This window comes from Chamaea fasciata, unplaced genomic scaffold (assembly GCF_029207755.1).
Source record: "Chamaea fasciata isolate MVZ Bird 193981 ecotype frontalis unplaced genomic scaffold, bChaFas1.0.hap1 SCAF_16, whole genome shotgun sequence".
In the NCBI taxonomy this organism is placed as follows: domain Eukaryota; kingdom Metazoa; phylum Chordata; class Aves; order Passeriformes; family Sylviidae; genus Chamaea; species Chamaea fasciata.
The window spans coordinates 13,323,065-13,338,541 of NW_027094101.1; the positions used below are offsets into that span (position 1 = coordinate 13,323,065).

Sequence of the window (15,477 nt, forward strand, 5' to 3'; positions counted from 1 at the left end):
GTTAGCCCAGCACGCAGGACGTGAGATGCTGCAGACAGACACAGAGAATACAGGTGTCACAGAAGGCCTCTCCCCCTCATACCTTTTCAGATCAATAACAGAGATGCTGTTCAGTGCCAGGAAACAGCAGATTTCATTTCTCTGCACAGCCAATGCAATTTTCTCAGAACAAACAACGTGACAGGCCCCATCCCATCTAGAGATTGCCGACATGACAAATCTGTGATTGTGCTTTAAGCCTTGAATACCTTGCTACACTCTCTCCCCTTCCAAATACACACATTTGTATCTGCTCTGAGCCCTTCCAATACCCCTCCCCTCAGCTCCTCCTCTTTTTCATTTGGAGTTGCCTGTTATATGATTTGGAGCAAAAATTAGCACTTGGGTTTTGGTAGAATTACACCAGAAACAGAGGGGACAGTTCTCAGAAGAAGAGAGTTCTTTAGTCAGTGCAGCTTGGGAAGAGCCCTTAAACAAAGTACAATGTATGCACACACACTATTTTACATTTAATAGTCAAGTTGTTTATATTTAGTACAAAATAAATTCTTTTGCTCCATCAGTACACAGAAACCTGGGAAATGCATTGTTATCTTGTGTCCTTTCAGCTCAGGCAACAGCAGTGAAGTTTTAATAAGCAAATATACAAGATACTCCAGTCGTCACAGGGCAGAGAGGGAAGCAGCACAGTTTGATTCTAAACTGAGCTGCACCAGTATCTCTGGTTCATGTGTAAAAGCACATCCTGACTTCAGTGTTCAGTTCTCTCTGGAAACAATCACAGAATCACAGGAATGAGCAAGTTCTAAGTGAGAATCCATGGAAGAGATTTATAGGTTGTCACAAACACCAAGTTTTCAGGGAGAAGTCCATTTGCATAGCAAATCCTGCAGCATATTTATTTCGTTAGAGTTTTATTTAAATGACTACATGTGCAGGGTATTTTTGTTTAAAAATGCACTTCTCTCCTTACCTTCAGCTATTTAAAAGGCATTTACCATTTCTCAGAAGTGATGATCTGTTGCTGGCAACATCTGGTTAGTGCAGCACAGAGGCATAGCCTCCTTGTTCATATAAATTCAGGCAAAATAGGAGGAAAAAACTTGCTCTGTAGCAGGAGGACTCTGAAGGATGTGCAGAGTGCCTGTCAATGGCACTCCAGGCAAAACACCTCACTTGCTTTTTCCATGGTAGTGAAATGATGAAAGAAATAATTATTTCACTGCAAAACATGAAAAGGTGACAGCTGAAATGCACTTATTATACCTTGATAAAGCCACTTCCTGATCTCCACTTCCTAAAAGCATCCATCACATTTCTGCAAGCCCAGTGGAACCTGTCGAGGTGTCAGAAACAGTGGCAGCTCCTACAGACAGCCCTGGCTGTCATCAAAACATGCCCAGAGACAAACAGCTAAAGAGTATTTCCTCTAATAAGTTCATTTCCCAGAGAACTATTTACAGGCATCAGAAATAAAGCAACACCTCCTTGTAGTGAAGATCTTCGTGATCATCCAGCTATTATTTAGGAATAAAAGCTTTAGAAATATTCTAAAAAACCTGTGGACAATCCTGCTTAACTCAAGTTCCCAGTACTTGGCAGAACAGCTGTCAGCAGAAAGGTTCTCACTCTCTCCTTTATGTTCTTTCTTCCCTGGATTTTCAGTTAAGAGATAAGGGGGGAAATTCAGACAGATCATGTCCAAAAATCCCCCAGGAAACTGAATTCACGCTTTAGATTTCATTCTGAAGAAAATTTCCTGTAGCAAATAAAAATGCCTCTCATGAGAGGAGGTGGTTCAGCAGCAGCAGACATAGAAAATCTTCCATTTGGATATGCATATTTTGGAGCTCTGGATTGCAGTTACTTAGGGCTGGATGCATTCAGGACTTTCCTTGTTATATTTTCCTCCTCTGCAGTCCTTTCTCATAGATGCAGGTTTTGGGGCGCAGAGCTGTTGAGGAAAACGAAGGGCTGCTTTAGGACTGTACAGTAACAGTGAAGGCATGGAGTAAATGAGGAACAAAAATGCTCATTTCTCTTTCCACCCCAGAATGAAGCTGAGCTACCCTTCTCAGTAATGCTCCTGACACTGACAGTGAGTGCTGCCAGCTTTTTCACAATCCCAGGAATTGCTTTCCTGTGCAACCTGCTCTCAATTCAGGGTTGACACTGTCCTGAGCAGGAGGTTGTACCCTCCCTCAGGAAGGGAACCCTCTGAGGTCTCCTCTAACCCAAATCATTCCACAAATGTGTTATCAACACCCTCTGTGGTTGATACCAGCCAGGACTGCAGAGGGGACAGAGCTGAGGCCACCCTCAGCTGGTGACTTCAGAGGTTCTGAGTCCTCAATGCTGGGAGAGATGTGCTGTCCATGGCAATGACAGCTGTTCTTCACTGGCCAGGTCTGCTCTGGAAGCTAGGATCCCATTCCAATGGGCACAGAGATGTCCAGGACACTTTCCACAAGTATTGTTAAATATAGTAACTTTCAAGCTGTTTTTTTATAGGCAATGGCATTTCAAATCTTTCTCCCATGGAACTGTTATTAAAAGCCATCAAATAATATCTGTAACACTTTCTAGAGAACCAATTGGAGAAAGTGTCATGCTCAGGAGAGAAAACAGATCATGAATATACCAGCTTGGCTGAGAATTTGAGATGTATTTAGGGAGCTATTCTGAGTAATTTACAATGAATGACTGGTACTCTTCAGACTATAAATACAATCTACTCTTTCTCCTTGAGAAAAAAAGAGAGGTTGTCTTTTTAATGATCACTTTGTAAGCAAAAAGACCAACCAGAAAGACAGTGGGAGGAAGAGAGTCAACACGATTTCCCCCTTGTTACACTCTCTGTGACTCTGGGTTTGCTCAAGGAGCGACAAGCAGCTGATGCTCAGACACATCTGCACCATCTCTGAAACTGCTTAAAAGGCCAGTGGGGATGCAATGAGCTTATTGTTCCAAAAGTTATCAATGAACCTGCACAATTAACAGCCATTTTCAGATTATATTCAGTCAGTTTCTTTGCTGAGCATTTCTGCATTTGTGGTGCTGAGCCACAAGCACATCATCCCCTTTCAGATTTAGATACGGAGCAGAAACCCACCAGATGATGGAATTTGCAGTTTGTCTTTCTATGACAGAAAAAGCAGAGCTAAATATACATAAGACTTCCCACTTTTCCCAGTTTAGGGCTATAACAATGCTCATTATCCACACTGTGTCTACAGGAATTGAGCAGAAGAAAAATGTGGAAGACAGAACTCACCCGGATCAGCCACAACTTGTTTCTTTTTGGTGCTGGTGACAATCTCATTTTCATTCATCATTCGTACATCCTGATCCTCCACATGATTGCTGAAAAGACTGAAATCAGTACAACAGCCAAAATAATCAACATTTGGGAAAGTTATGAGAGTCATGGACAAGGATACCAAAGAAGGGATGTCTGCAGTCCTGCAGGCTGAACAGCTCCACAGCACAGCCACAATACGCAGGATTATCCACACAGGAATTATCCTGTCCTCATCCACCTGAAGGATTTCTTGCCAGTTTTAATTAGTGGCATTCATTCAGGCACACATTCAAATATAAATATCATATTCACTCTACAATTTTCAAGCCTGCCTACACAGCTTGAACCACAAAGCAAAGTGAGATTTTAAATGAGAGCTGTACAAAGAGGGTATAAAAATCCTCACATGGAACTTCCACACTGCTTTGTAATTCTGAAAGAGCATTTTATGAAACTTATATGAAACTTATATGAAACAAAATTCATTTACTGTGACAAGTTTTGCTTGCAGGCTGCTGCAAAATTTTAACCATTTCTTTTTGGGAAAAAAGTAATAACTTCAAAAGTAAATTAAACGAAACAAATTACAGGGAAAAACATGAGCTGAATTGAAAGGTAAGGAAAACATCAGAAACAACATCTCCCTTTCACACAGACCAGAAAAAAACCCATTTGTGCCTTTGCAATAAAAGAAGTGTATTTTTTCTTTTCTCTCCAAATACTGCACAAAATGAGTTTCTGTTTCTGAAGAAAAATGTAATGTCTCTCCAACTGGCAGAGTGAAGCAGGAGAGCCAAAACTGAAGCAAACCAAAACTTACATTATTGATGATAAATAATATCAGATGCAAGTTTGGGTTCATGAAATACTGAACAGTGCCATGTGAAAGAGAAAAGACCAACATCACAAGCAACAATATCTAAAAGCTCCAGAGCATTTTTAAAATGAAGGGATATTATCCAGCAGGTCTTCTATTGCTGCTGAAGTACCCTGTATTTTAGTAGGGTGGGAGGCGAAAAAAAGAGAAAAGACGATTGCAGACTAGGAAGGGAAAAAGAGCAAGAAAACTCCTGCACAGAAGTCTGGAAGAGAAGAGGCTCAGCATGTTCCCGACTGGAAAAGTGTTTTTGACCCCAAAAGCTCCTCTTTAATGTAGATCAAAGGACATATCTATGTCTTATAAATATGTGCAAAGGAAGTTATGTGAAAAAGATCTGTGATTACAGCTGGTGCTTCCCTGGTTCCAATAAAATAATTTTACTCTTAGAAAGATCTGAAGCTGAGGAAAGTAAAGGCTTGTTTCCCATCCTCTTCCTTTTTCTATCGCATTGAAAATTTTCTAAAATCTTCTATTTCCTCAAGGCATTTTCATTTCAGTGACTTTTTCAATTTGAGAAATTGTTCACCTCCGAGTTTTACCATGACAACACAGCCACTCATCCAAAAACATGAGTCCAACACAACACATCCAAACAATAGTAATTTATTTAACCCCTGACAGGACCAGTGGCCAACGGCCAATGCTTTAGGGAAACACAAGAAAACAAACCCTGTAGGCAAATGTGAACTTCTGGCTTTATTCAGGTCATCTCATGTTCCTTCTGCTTATTTCTAAATGTTTGAATATCCTTCTGAGTGGATCACACACCAGCTATCCATGCAAAACTTGCCTTTTTTTCCAAGTGATGCATGTGCAAAACATTCTATTTGTCAGCTGTCCAACATGCAAGAAAGTGTTCATTTCTATAAGCTTCCATTTTTTCACTTTTCAATCCCATTTAAAACAAATTATTCTTTCAAATCTTTACTTTCCTTGCCAGGGACTGTTTTTGAGCCCCTACCAATCCTGACTTTCTAAATGTAAGTGCACTTTTCACTGCATTTCATCACATTCTCCATGAGATTGCCAACTCAGTGGTTTTAAAGCGTCATTCCCCCAAATGCAATTCATTTCTCATTTTAGGAGTTCATTATTTTAGACTGTTTATAAAATAGTAGAATTCTGCCTCCTTAAATAGCATCTATGTCAAATCAGAGTTTATTTTCTTTAATTTTGATGCTTAGTTTTTTTCATGAACTTGCTATTTTTTTCCCCCTCTATGTAATATCATTGGGATTTATTAATCCTTCTCTAAGGAAGCCCAACTTTTTTATTTTGTGTTTACAGGCTTTCATGAAAACAGATGTAAATACAAATCACTAATACCAGGAAATGCTAAAAGATGCTTGCCAACAAAGCTGGTATTTTGGTCCTCATATCTAAAAATCTCCTTATTCCTCCTCAAGTGAGGCCAGGGATGCTCAGGAAGGGAATTTCCCTCAGCAGTACACACACTGCTGACATCAGTCACATCAAACCAGATTTTAAAGCCAAGATCTTTTGTCCCAATCCAGCTCCCCTCACATACCTGAGGACAGTTCTCCTCTCCTGGTGGCAAATCCTCTCATCATCTGTGAAGAGGATGGTGTGGTAGGGCACCACGGGGTCACACGTGGGCAGGATGCCTGACACCACACGGCTCACCATGTCCAGAATCCCATTGTACACCAGCAAATCATCCACCAGAAGCTACAAACATCAAAGAAATAAACCAAAAATCCATCAAGAAATCAGGCCTTGCTTTCAGCAGCTGTCTCCAGCAATGAACTAGAAAGCATTTTGCCCTATTTGTTTCACAAATCCTGTCATTAATTTAGTTTTTGTTCCTTAAAACTTCCATTTCTCTCTATTTGCTGCTTGAGCTCGATTTTTTTTTTCCTCCCAAAGTTTTTTATCTTGTCACTAATGTTTTTTAATGCAGCTTTCAAGTAGGTAATTAAAAATGTATTTCGTGTTTTACATAATTGCCATTCTATTCATTGGAGTGAATCACTCTTAAATCTAGGAATTAATGAATCTCACCTCACTTCAGCTGTCTAAAACTTGGGTGTGTAGTTCAAACTAGTCTTCCAGGCCTACTCTACAGTTAATGGAAAAAGGCAAGTGTTATCCTGTCTTAAGACAATTATCTAAGAGAAAAACCAGATAAGGTTTTCTTTTCCTGGACAAAAAAAAGGGAGGACAGCTGACTGGCAGAGATTAGTCATTTTAATATTAAATGCAGAGTTAAATGAGATGAATCCCATCCTTTGAGATTACACGGAATCACACTTCAACAAACTGTGAGAGCACGTACAGAATGGAGCCAGCTGACTCACCAGGACATGCAAAATGCACAGGAAAATTACTTACACCAAACTCCTTCACACCTCTCTGAGGCGTCTTGGCGTAATTCCATAACTTGATCATTGACACGGTAGTAGGTACATCAAAAATGACATATACCCTATTCACCTGTAAAAGAGAATTAATTTATATTTAACAGCACAAATTCCCCAAAGAAATTGAATTCTCATGCTTGCTACATCAAAAGAGGTTCATATTTAAAGAGAGATAGCTGGAGGAGAGATAACTGATGCTGAGGATGAAAGTTCAGCTATCACCCCTGCCGATAATTCCCAGATGTTGACTCTACCCCACAGCTGCTCTCAAAAGCACAGAAGGTGAGATCTAGAGCATCCTTGTCATCCTGGACTGCCTGGAAATTGGCAGAGGGGGATAGAGAAACTTTTAATGAGTATTTCATAAACTAAATGCAGATGTGTCCTTAGGGATAAGACAAGCTGATGCCTTTTCTGTTCTTTCTACTCTGCATGGAGCCTGCAAGAAAGATGGAGAGAGACAATTTCCAAGGGCCTGGAGTGCCAGGACAAGGGGGAATGGCTTCCCACTGCCAGAGGGCAGGGTTAGGTGGAACACTGGGAGGGAGTTGTTCCCTGTGAGGGTGGGGAGGCCCTGGCACAGGGTGCCCAGAGAAGCTGTGGCTGCCCTTGGATTCCTGGAAGTGTCCAAGGCCAGGTTGGACAGGGCTTGGAGCAGCCTGGGACAGTGGAAGGTGTCTCTGCCCATGGCAGGGGTTGGCACTAGATGAGCTTTAAGGTCCCTTCCAACCCAAACCACTCTGTGAATCAATGATTTTATTCTATTCCATTCCATCTCTTTCTACCAAATACAAAAGGAACCCACCTTTCTATTCAAAAAGCTAAAACTTCCCCTGTATGCCCTGAAAGCTATTGCAGAAATTCTGCATTTCTTGTGTGAGTTATACTACCAGGAATTCAGAGACAATCCTCCAGATGCTTGCTAAACAATTACTGCTTGAGGTATTATTCATCTGCCTTTCAGTGACGTTAATGTCAAGATGTTAAGACCAAAGATTAGGCAGGCAGGAAACCAATCTTGCCTGTTACAGTTAATTCCATGCTTTTCCTTTTATGAGCCACTATATCAACTTTGGATCAACATATCTTAAGCTTCATCTTTAGCATCCTCTGAAGTTTTAATCCTTTGATGTACTAGAGAAGATACTGTAGGTGATATTAAATCATTATGCTGGGGTTTTTTTAACTGAAGAAAGGTAGATTGGATCAATAGAAATGTTTGCATCTGTGATTTTCCATGAGACAACTGCAGCATTGTCTCCAACAACAACTCTTAGTCCCACAGATAATGATATATTTGATTAAAAATCCATTCAAGCAAAGAAATAAAATGACAATCAGTAACAGGAGAACAAATAATTCAAATTCTGCTTATGTAAGAAATGAATTTGTAAAACAGGAAACCACTTTTAGAATTAAAAAGGCAAAGCCATTTAGAAAGGGAAAAAAAGGCTATAATACCAATTCTCTTCAAGCTTTGAAGCCTCCAACACATCAAAGAGTTAATGCAGCTTTCCAAGCAGCCTGCACTGAGGGTGGGAGCATTCACAAGCTCTGGTTCAGTAGCCCAGCTCCAGAGGCTGAGCATCAACAGGCTGATGCTCCATCCAGCACCTCCCGCCTCTACAACCATCCCAGGGAAGATGGAGAGGGGAAAAGTACTCTGTGGATCTTACAGAGCTGCAATTTGTTACAGTTCAAGGACAGAAAACACCATTAAATCACTTCTGCCTCCTGCATTTCACACATTATCAATTTACCCTTTAATACTGGTATTTTGTGCTCTTCTGCAGTATTTTGGTGTCAGGCAGAACAACACAAAGAGAGAGAACTCCAGGGCCTGTTATTTTCCTTTTTCCCAAGTGAAACAGCCTCTGCAAGCGTGTCTTTTGTAAGGACATGAGCACACTCAGATGGCTGTCAAATCAATCAGTCATCCTGTTATAAGAGACATCTGAGCATCCCATCAGATTGCCAGGGATCTATGCAGCGGGAGCCTCAAGCATCACGCACATCTTCCACTTCCCTAGGAAAAGCAAGTGCTCACTATTCCCAAGTATACTTAAAAGCTTTACCTTAATTATAGCCCTTCATTACAACACATCATGATATAAATTCACAACTCCTCACTTTTAATATTCTGATTAATAACTGCAACATCTGGAGTGAGGATTTCGCCAACACAGGAAGTGGTAACTCACCGCATGTCAGGTTTATACTCTGTTTTCTTTTTAAATCCACTCTCTTATAAGAAAACCAATTAATTATGTCCATTACAGGCCCCTAAAAATGTCCTTTCCCAAAACAAGGTCAGAAGTCATCTAAGTTTATCTACTTTTCCTCTTTAGATTCTTAATATCCCAGCTATTAAACATGGAACTTCTAAAAGGGCTGAATCATTTGTGGCCTTAGGACATGAAACACTAAGTCTGCCATCCCTAATCTACAAATTTGAATTCAACAGAGATAATGAGATTAAAAATAATTTCTCACTGCTGCAACAACATTCATTGCATTTTGTAAAAGTGAACTTAAAAGCACCAGAAAGGTGTTTATTGCACAGAACTCCTTCGTCAGTATCTTTGTCACAGTGACTCAAAAACCACCTCTGGAAAATCTTCTGCTGTTGCCCCATGGAGAGAGGAGATTACAAACCTGGGAAACCTCCATTGCTGCTGCCCGTGCAGTGCAGAGAGGTTGCAATGAAAGCAATTTCTAAAAAGCAGTGATTTAGCATCTGTTACTAATATCAAATTTAGCTATGAATTCCATAAGCTTCCCTTTTCCTCCATGCTTCCAGTTCCATCCATACACGTCACTAAAACAGAATGAAAAGGGAAAATGTACCAAACCAGGAAGAACTGGTGCCAGCCACATGTGCCTGCCATCAGTGGTGTCATTCACTCTGTCAATCAGTTTGTCTGGAGTCCGGATGTCTCCAGACACGTCATCTAAAATGTTGACACTATCTGGAAAAGCAGCAATATCTGAAAAAACACTTTAAGCATAAATAACCCAAAAAGGGATATTTCAGAAACACCAAATTTCAAAGTTTATGCTCTTCCCAACACCATGAATGAGTTTCCACCACTACAGCAGTACTCCCAGGACTCCATAGCTGAGAAACTTGGGGGCACCTATTTAAAAGCACCTATCTAAAACCCTTAGATATTCTGGCATTCCAATTTATTTTTATAATAGGAATCAAGTAACTTTTAGCTGCATTTAATTTATTCTCAAATATGTACTTATTACTTCATCAATAAAGTTCCATTATCAGGAATAGGCACTTCCCAGCTTTTTGGTGACAAAGTCCCATATTTTTATCATAGACTTCTGCAAATTCCTCATATAAAAACCTATCTCAAGAAGAGTGTCTCTGCAGGAGGCAGTCATCAGTCAAATTTGGTTTTGCTTGAGTTTCTCAAGGTTTGCGGTAAAAATCAGTAACTGTGTAATAAAACCTTTTTTCATTTCTTTGAGAGGAAAAGATTAAACCCCTATTGAACAGGAAAGCAGATTTTCTCTGTAAGAGAACATTTACATTAAAAACATATATGAATGTTAAAGAAATGCAAAGGAATGTGGATGGATGGCACTGTCTTCAGAGTTATGCATCCTGAGCAATCCAGTTTGAGGGACATTAATTTCCATTTAATTTCCATTAAATTCTTCCTGTCCTGCTTTCTAAAAGTCTCTAAGTATTTACAAAGAATTGAAGGAATGACACAGCAATGCCTCAAGTGTTTAAGAAAAGCTTGATTCAGTACTGAATTATCACATTAAATACTGCACTAAGACAAATACTCTGTTTTGGGATCCTAATACATCCCGCACACAACTGCCCAGGCAGGAACAGGTGATCATTCAAAAGGAGCTGAGGATTCTTTAGCTCGCACTGTTTTACACTGTACAGCTGTACCAGGTCAGTTAAAGATCCCTGGTTCTTAAAAGACAGATTGTTATCACTTCTCAATTTCAAAATGTTTCTTGTCCATTATACATGTTTCAAGTTCGGGGTGTATCATTGAAAATACAAACCAAAATAGCACTTGGGGAAAAGCCTTTATTTCACTGAATTCCCTATTAATTAGGCAGTGAGGATCCTTAGAGACAAACAATTCCTGCAGCATTTGTGCTATCCATTCTTTCCAGGGGGCTAAGAAATGTTCCTTCATGTACCTGAACTATGGGAGTTGTATGTTGGAGTATGAAGCTTTCAGCTCTTAAAAGACTTTAGCTGGTCCAGAGCACAGAGTGTAACCTTGATGAACATCAATCTTCCCAACATGCCCTTCATTCCCTCTGTTGGATATCCAGGGAACACTGAATCAAATTCAAACTCTCAGCCCTGATCTTCATGACTGCATTGGGTGTCTAGAGCAGCCTAAATCCCCAGAAAAAAAGAAAAATTTCTTTCTTGAGGGACAATGAAAGATTCCATTAAAAAAAGGCACTGAACTCAATCTTTTCTTATGAATTTATAGCTCAGCAAACTTTCTGGTCCTTCCCCACCAAAGAAGAAATGTCAAGAGAAGAAAGTACCACACCCTTCTCAAGCCTTCCATTCTCTAACTTTGTCCTGCTTTATTGGTGCATCCCACTGAGAGCAGAAATGGTCTGCAAGTTTACAGATTCCATAAAAACATTCGGAAAAGTGGTTCGTCACCCAAATACAGAGAAATAGAAGCAGAGTTAATCCCACAGGACAACTCGGCAATGTGGAAGTGATGCCCTGTGGCAATTTGCCAGGGAGTGAACTGTGCATCAGCAGGGCCAGGGGTGCTTGGTGTACAAAGGATACTGTTTTCAGTCAGTAAGATTTGCTCTCCGTGTTCATCAAACAACTCCAGCCCGTTCAAACCAATGTAGTAGGGATCACCCCAACTCGTCAGGAGCTGGAACTGGAAAATAACTAAAAAGCAAAATGCTATTAAGGAAAATATCAGTACAGAAGCTTTGTCCTAACAGACCATTTAATCTGCAATTTGAAAAATGATTGTGCAGCCCATGATGTCAGACACTCTTATTTGCAGTTCAGGACAAAAAGCTACCAGAGGGTCTGAAAACAGGCCACATATTTATATATGATGTTTCACAGGTTTTGTCTTAAGCCATACTTTATGGAAGCCTTTCTCATATTCTTGGTATCTTGTTAATACCTTAAAGAAAACAAAATGGTTGGATTCAAAACACTCAGGACTCCTAACCATGGTATGTAATTCTAAAATATTCCATATGATAAGGAAGATGACAGGGAAGGATACAACCACAGGGCATTAATGGTGCTTCATAGTCCATACTGGCTTGTTCCAGTGTCCTTGAACCAGCCCTGCCAAAAAAAAAAAAAAAACCAAGACAAATCAGGGTTTTTATCTATTGGCTCATTCAGAAAAGAAGAAAACAAACCCAAAGAATTAAACCTTCACAGACACCACCCCAACCCCTCCACCTGTGATGATGGCCCAGACTCCCCTCAGACCTCAGTGAAGTTTGGTCAGTTTAAACCAAGTGAAGCTCTGCTCTATGTGCTCCATGTTTTCATCCAGGAGCCTCACACGGTCAGTTCCAACAGGGAATGGGAAATGACACTACAGCAGTGAAGAGAGATCATGTGGTTCAGACAACAGAGACATCCTATTTTACCTCTTGTGTGCTTTAGGAATTGGCTGGGGCTGTAAATAGTCAAGAAAGAGAATTTCCTGAGCAAAGTCGAAGTGGCAGTTGCCTGGTCCCTTGCGGATAAGGAAGCCCTCCAGGGGGGAGATGCTGTGCCCATCCAGCATCACATGGACCACCTTAGCCTGGTTTAAAAGAACAAAACATCAGATTACCTGACATTACATGACTTACATTAAAATAATTGCAAACAATTATTTTAATTGTTCTCTCCATTCACTTCAGAGACTGAAATAATTTCAGGTAGCTGTATTTGTTTCATCCCTCTAGAGTGTGACTTCCTTTGGCAAAAGAAAGCCTAACCCAGCAGATACCAGCTGCAATCCACAGTGTCCACGTCATCACTGACATTGATGGGGATGGACAGGTGAGGATTTGGGGAGGGAGATACTAAAAAAAGTATTGACAGATCCTTCAATTCCTGTGTGGCACTAGATCTCAGCAAACTGAAGCTGCCCTTCTTCACAGAGAGGGTGGTTAAGCATTGGCACAGGCTGCCCAGGAAAGTGGTGAAGATCCCATCCTGGAGGGATTTCAAAGAGGTGTAGATGAGGCACTTGGGGACATGGGTCAGTGCTTGCAGTGTGAGGTTCACAGTTTGACATGATGACCTTACAGCCCTTTCCCAACCTAAACAGTCCTCTGACTCCTGAGCCTGCAGCAATATTTCCACACATTAAGGGAATGGGAAGGCTCAGCTCTCAAGTCAGTCCATGTCACAAAGGCAATCTGAGGACACATCATGCACCTCAATGCTCTGCTAAATCAGCTGGGATTGTCCAGCCCTGGATTTCTGGAGCCACTCTTCCAGAAGACCCACAGCCTGGTGCTCTCTCCAGAGAAGACTTTGCTGTTTCTGTTGCATTTACAGCAGCCTGTATTTCAGCAGTTCTATTTATCTTTGTGGCAGGTGCCACTTCTCCAGGATCACACAAAGTCCTCTGCCAAGCAGTGCTGTGTGTAACCTCAGGGCACAGCAATAAAGAAAAGGTACCTGTACCAGACAGAGACAACTGAGCTGTGGCCACCTCAGAGATGCAAGCACACCTTATCCAACCTCTGGAGATCAAAGGGAATAATTCAGGCACGTTTATTCAGATGATGCAGGAGTCCTGGCCCCTTTGCCCTCGCCCAGCAGCAGCATGTGGAGCTGTATCCATGATCCCAGGCACAGGACAATTCAATCACCAGCAACAATTAATCACTGCACCTTACTCTCTCATATGTTAAATACAACTTAATGTTCATCACAAGCAGCATTTACTGCCCTGGGTCTTTAACTGAGTACCAGTTTGTGCTAGACTGGAGGGGGGGCTCAGTTCATTTCCATGAAGATTAATTAGGTGGGAATGTTTGTATGACTACCAAGTGTAGAGCAATAACTATTTCTGGCTTCATCTTTAATACACTTGGGATCAAATAAAGGAAACATCTTTTTCATATGAGAAACTCTTCTGTATGCTGCTTTCCAGCTGAATAAGTCTGCCAGGCTAAGGAGAGGAAGTGAGAAATCCACTGAAACCCACTTTCCTAAACGGAAACACGTAGCGAATGGGAAGTCTGGAGAGTTAGAGATGGAATCTTACCTATTATACCACAGCTGCTTATATTTATGTGCCCTTTACAGCCCTCATTTCTAAGTAATTCTCATCATCTGAGGAGGCACTCAGCCATCACATATTGCATTTTACAAATGGCATAACAAAGCTCTCACAAGGTGATTTTTCACAGAGCTGCAAATAGCAGCCAAGTCTTCATTCTGACAGTCACTGCCATTACCCTCTCACACTAAAGCTGTGAATAGAATCCCCCCGCCTGCAGCTGCCTAACAAATCATTCCATCTCACACCCAGAGACTGGCTCCTAGAATGTGCAGCAATACTTCAAGAGACAGATGTCAGGATGCCCTGGGTTTACAGCCTAAAACCTCCTTTCCTGTGGCCCAGTGGACCTTGCATCTTTTGTTTTCCAAATAATTTATTTTATCCTTCTACAAGACAGCAGGTATGGGGTCCTCCTTTAAGTGGTACCCACTAACTCCTTTGGGACTTGCAGTATTCATGCAGGTAGAGACCTGTATCAGACTCACTTCTTTTTCCTACCTAGCCAAGTAAACTGCTGAATATACACCTTTCCTCTTTTCTTTTCTTTTTTTTTTTTTCTTGGTTTGGCCTCCAGAGACCAAATTCCATGTTAGATTTTAGAGATTTAATAAGCACTGCTCAGCAACAACTACAATATCAGTAAGTTACCAACATTATTATCACCCTAAATCCAAAACACAGCTCCTGGGAAAAAAATTAACTCTATCCCAGCTGAAATCAGGACACAAATGTCACTAAAAGCCCTCATTTGTACAGGGGGTATTTTTAGATGGTAATGCTCAAAATGCTCCAGAACCCTCTCCCATGTGTCAAACGTGCTGGGCAAATGAGATGGAGCACAAAATCAGGGGCTCTCTGTTCAAATCTCTGGATGAGCTAGGATTTAATTGGAAGACCCTTTTTGTCTTCTCTCCAGTTTAATACATGCCAACACTTTTATTGTTATTTACTGCCTAAATTTGGACATCAAGAATGCAACAGTTGCCTTTTGGGGTGGAAAATCTGGGAACAAGTGGATTCCTAAACTTTCTGAGCAATGAACAGTAACTTCTGTTTGGTCAGTAACTTCTGTTTGGTTATCATTATCATTACATGTGTCAGTACAGCAGGGAAAGGAGGAACAGCCAAACCCAGAGAGAAAAGGTGTAAAATTATCTCCATCAGCTGTCAATTGTCAATCTCAAAAATTTAGTATGGAAAAAAAAATATAAACCAGGCAATTTGCAAATAAGAGAGGATTTATGATAGACAATTTTAGCTAAATTATTTTAGCCAAACTGCTTGAAGGTGGCAACTTTTCGTTTATGAAATGTTAATATTTCAAAAGACTTTTCTTGGGAAAGGCAGTAGTGAGTGAGGGGCCTTGTAACCTGAACTAAACAGAATTTCTTTGGAAAAGTTTCCCTCATATCGTTCCCTGCACTTCAGGAAATACAGAATCATACAGTGGGTCTAAATACAAGATACTGAGAGGATACCACTTCAGAATCATATATCCTGAAAATAATATGTGCTATTGTATGTGTCTCTTAGAAAAATCAGCTGTGAAGAGTTCTTTAAACCATCTCTGGCTTTTTTTCCTACTATCTGCTGTTTGTGGAGACAGGAATGCATTATACCTGCCACAAAATT

General features: G+C 40.7%; 1 protein-coding gene across 10 annotated transcripts in view; it reads right to left on the reverse strand.

Annotated features, from left to right (window-relative positions):
• Window positions 1-501: 501 nt before the first annotated feature.
• KATNIP (katanin interacting protein) overlaps window positions 502-15,477 on the reverse strand; it is a 56,354-nt gene continuing 41,378 nt past the window's right edge. For 4 of the 10 annotated variants that reach the window (XM_066198036.1, XM_066198038.1, XM_066198034.1 and 1 more), the window contains 8 exons: window positions 12,209-12,366; window positions 11,830-11,894; window positions 11,367-11,477; window positions 9,410-9,549; window positions 6,534-6,635; window positions 5,710-5,870; window positions 3,275-3,372; window positions 502-1,954 (listed from right to left, as the gene is read on the reverse strand). In XM_066198036.1, coding sequence (XP_066054133.1) covers window positions 1,899-1,954; window positions 3,275-3,372; window positions 5,710-5,870; window positions 6,534-6,635; window positions 9,410-9,549; window positions 11,367-11,477; window positions 11,830-11,894; window positions 12,209-12,366 — 891 coding nt within the window. In that variant the 3' untranslated portion in view covers window positions 502-1,898. Of the gene's footprint in view, window positions 1,955-3,274; window positions 3,373-5,709; window positions 5,871-6,533; window positions 6,636-8,122; window positions 8,186-9,217; window positions 9,381-9,409; window positions 9,550-10,744; window positions 11,478-11,829; window positions 11,895-12,208; window positions 12,367-15,477 lie in introns of those variants that run through there. The other 6 variants (XM_066198042.1, XM_066198040.1, XM_066198037.1 and 3 more) reach the window with 4 other exon arrangements.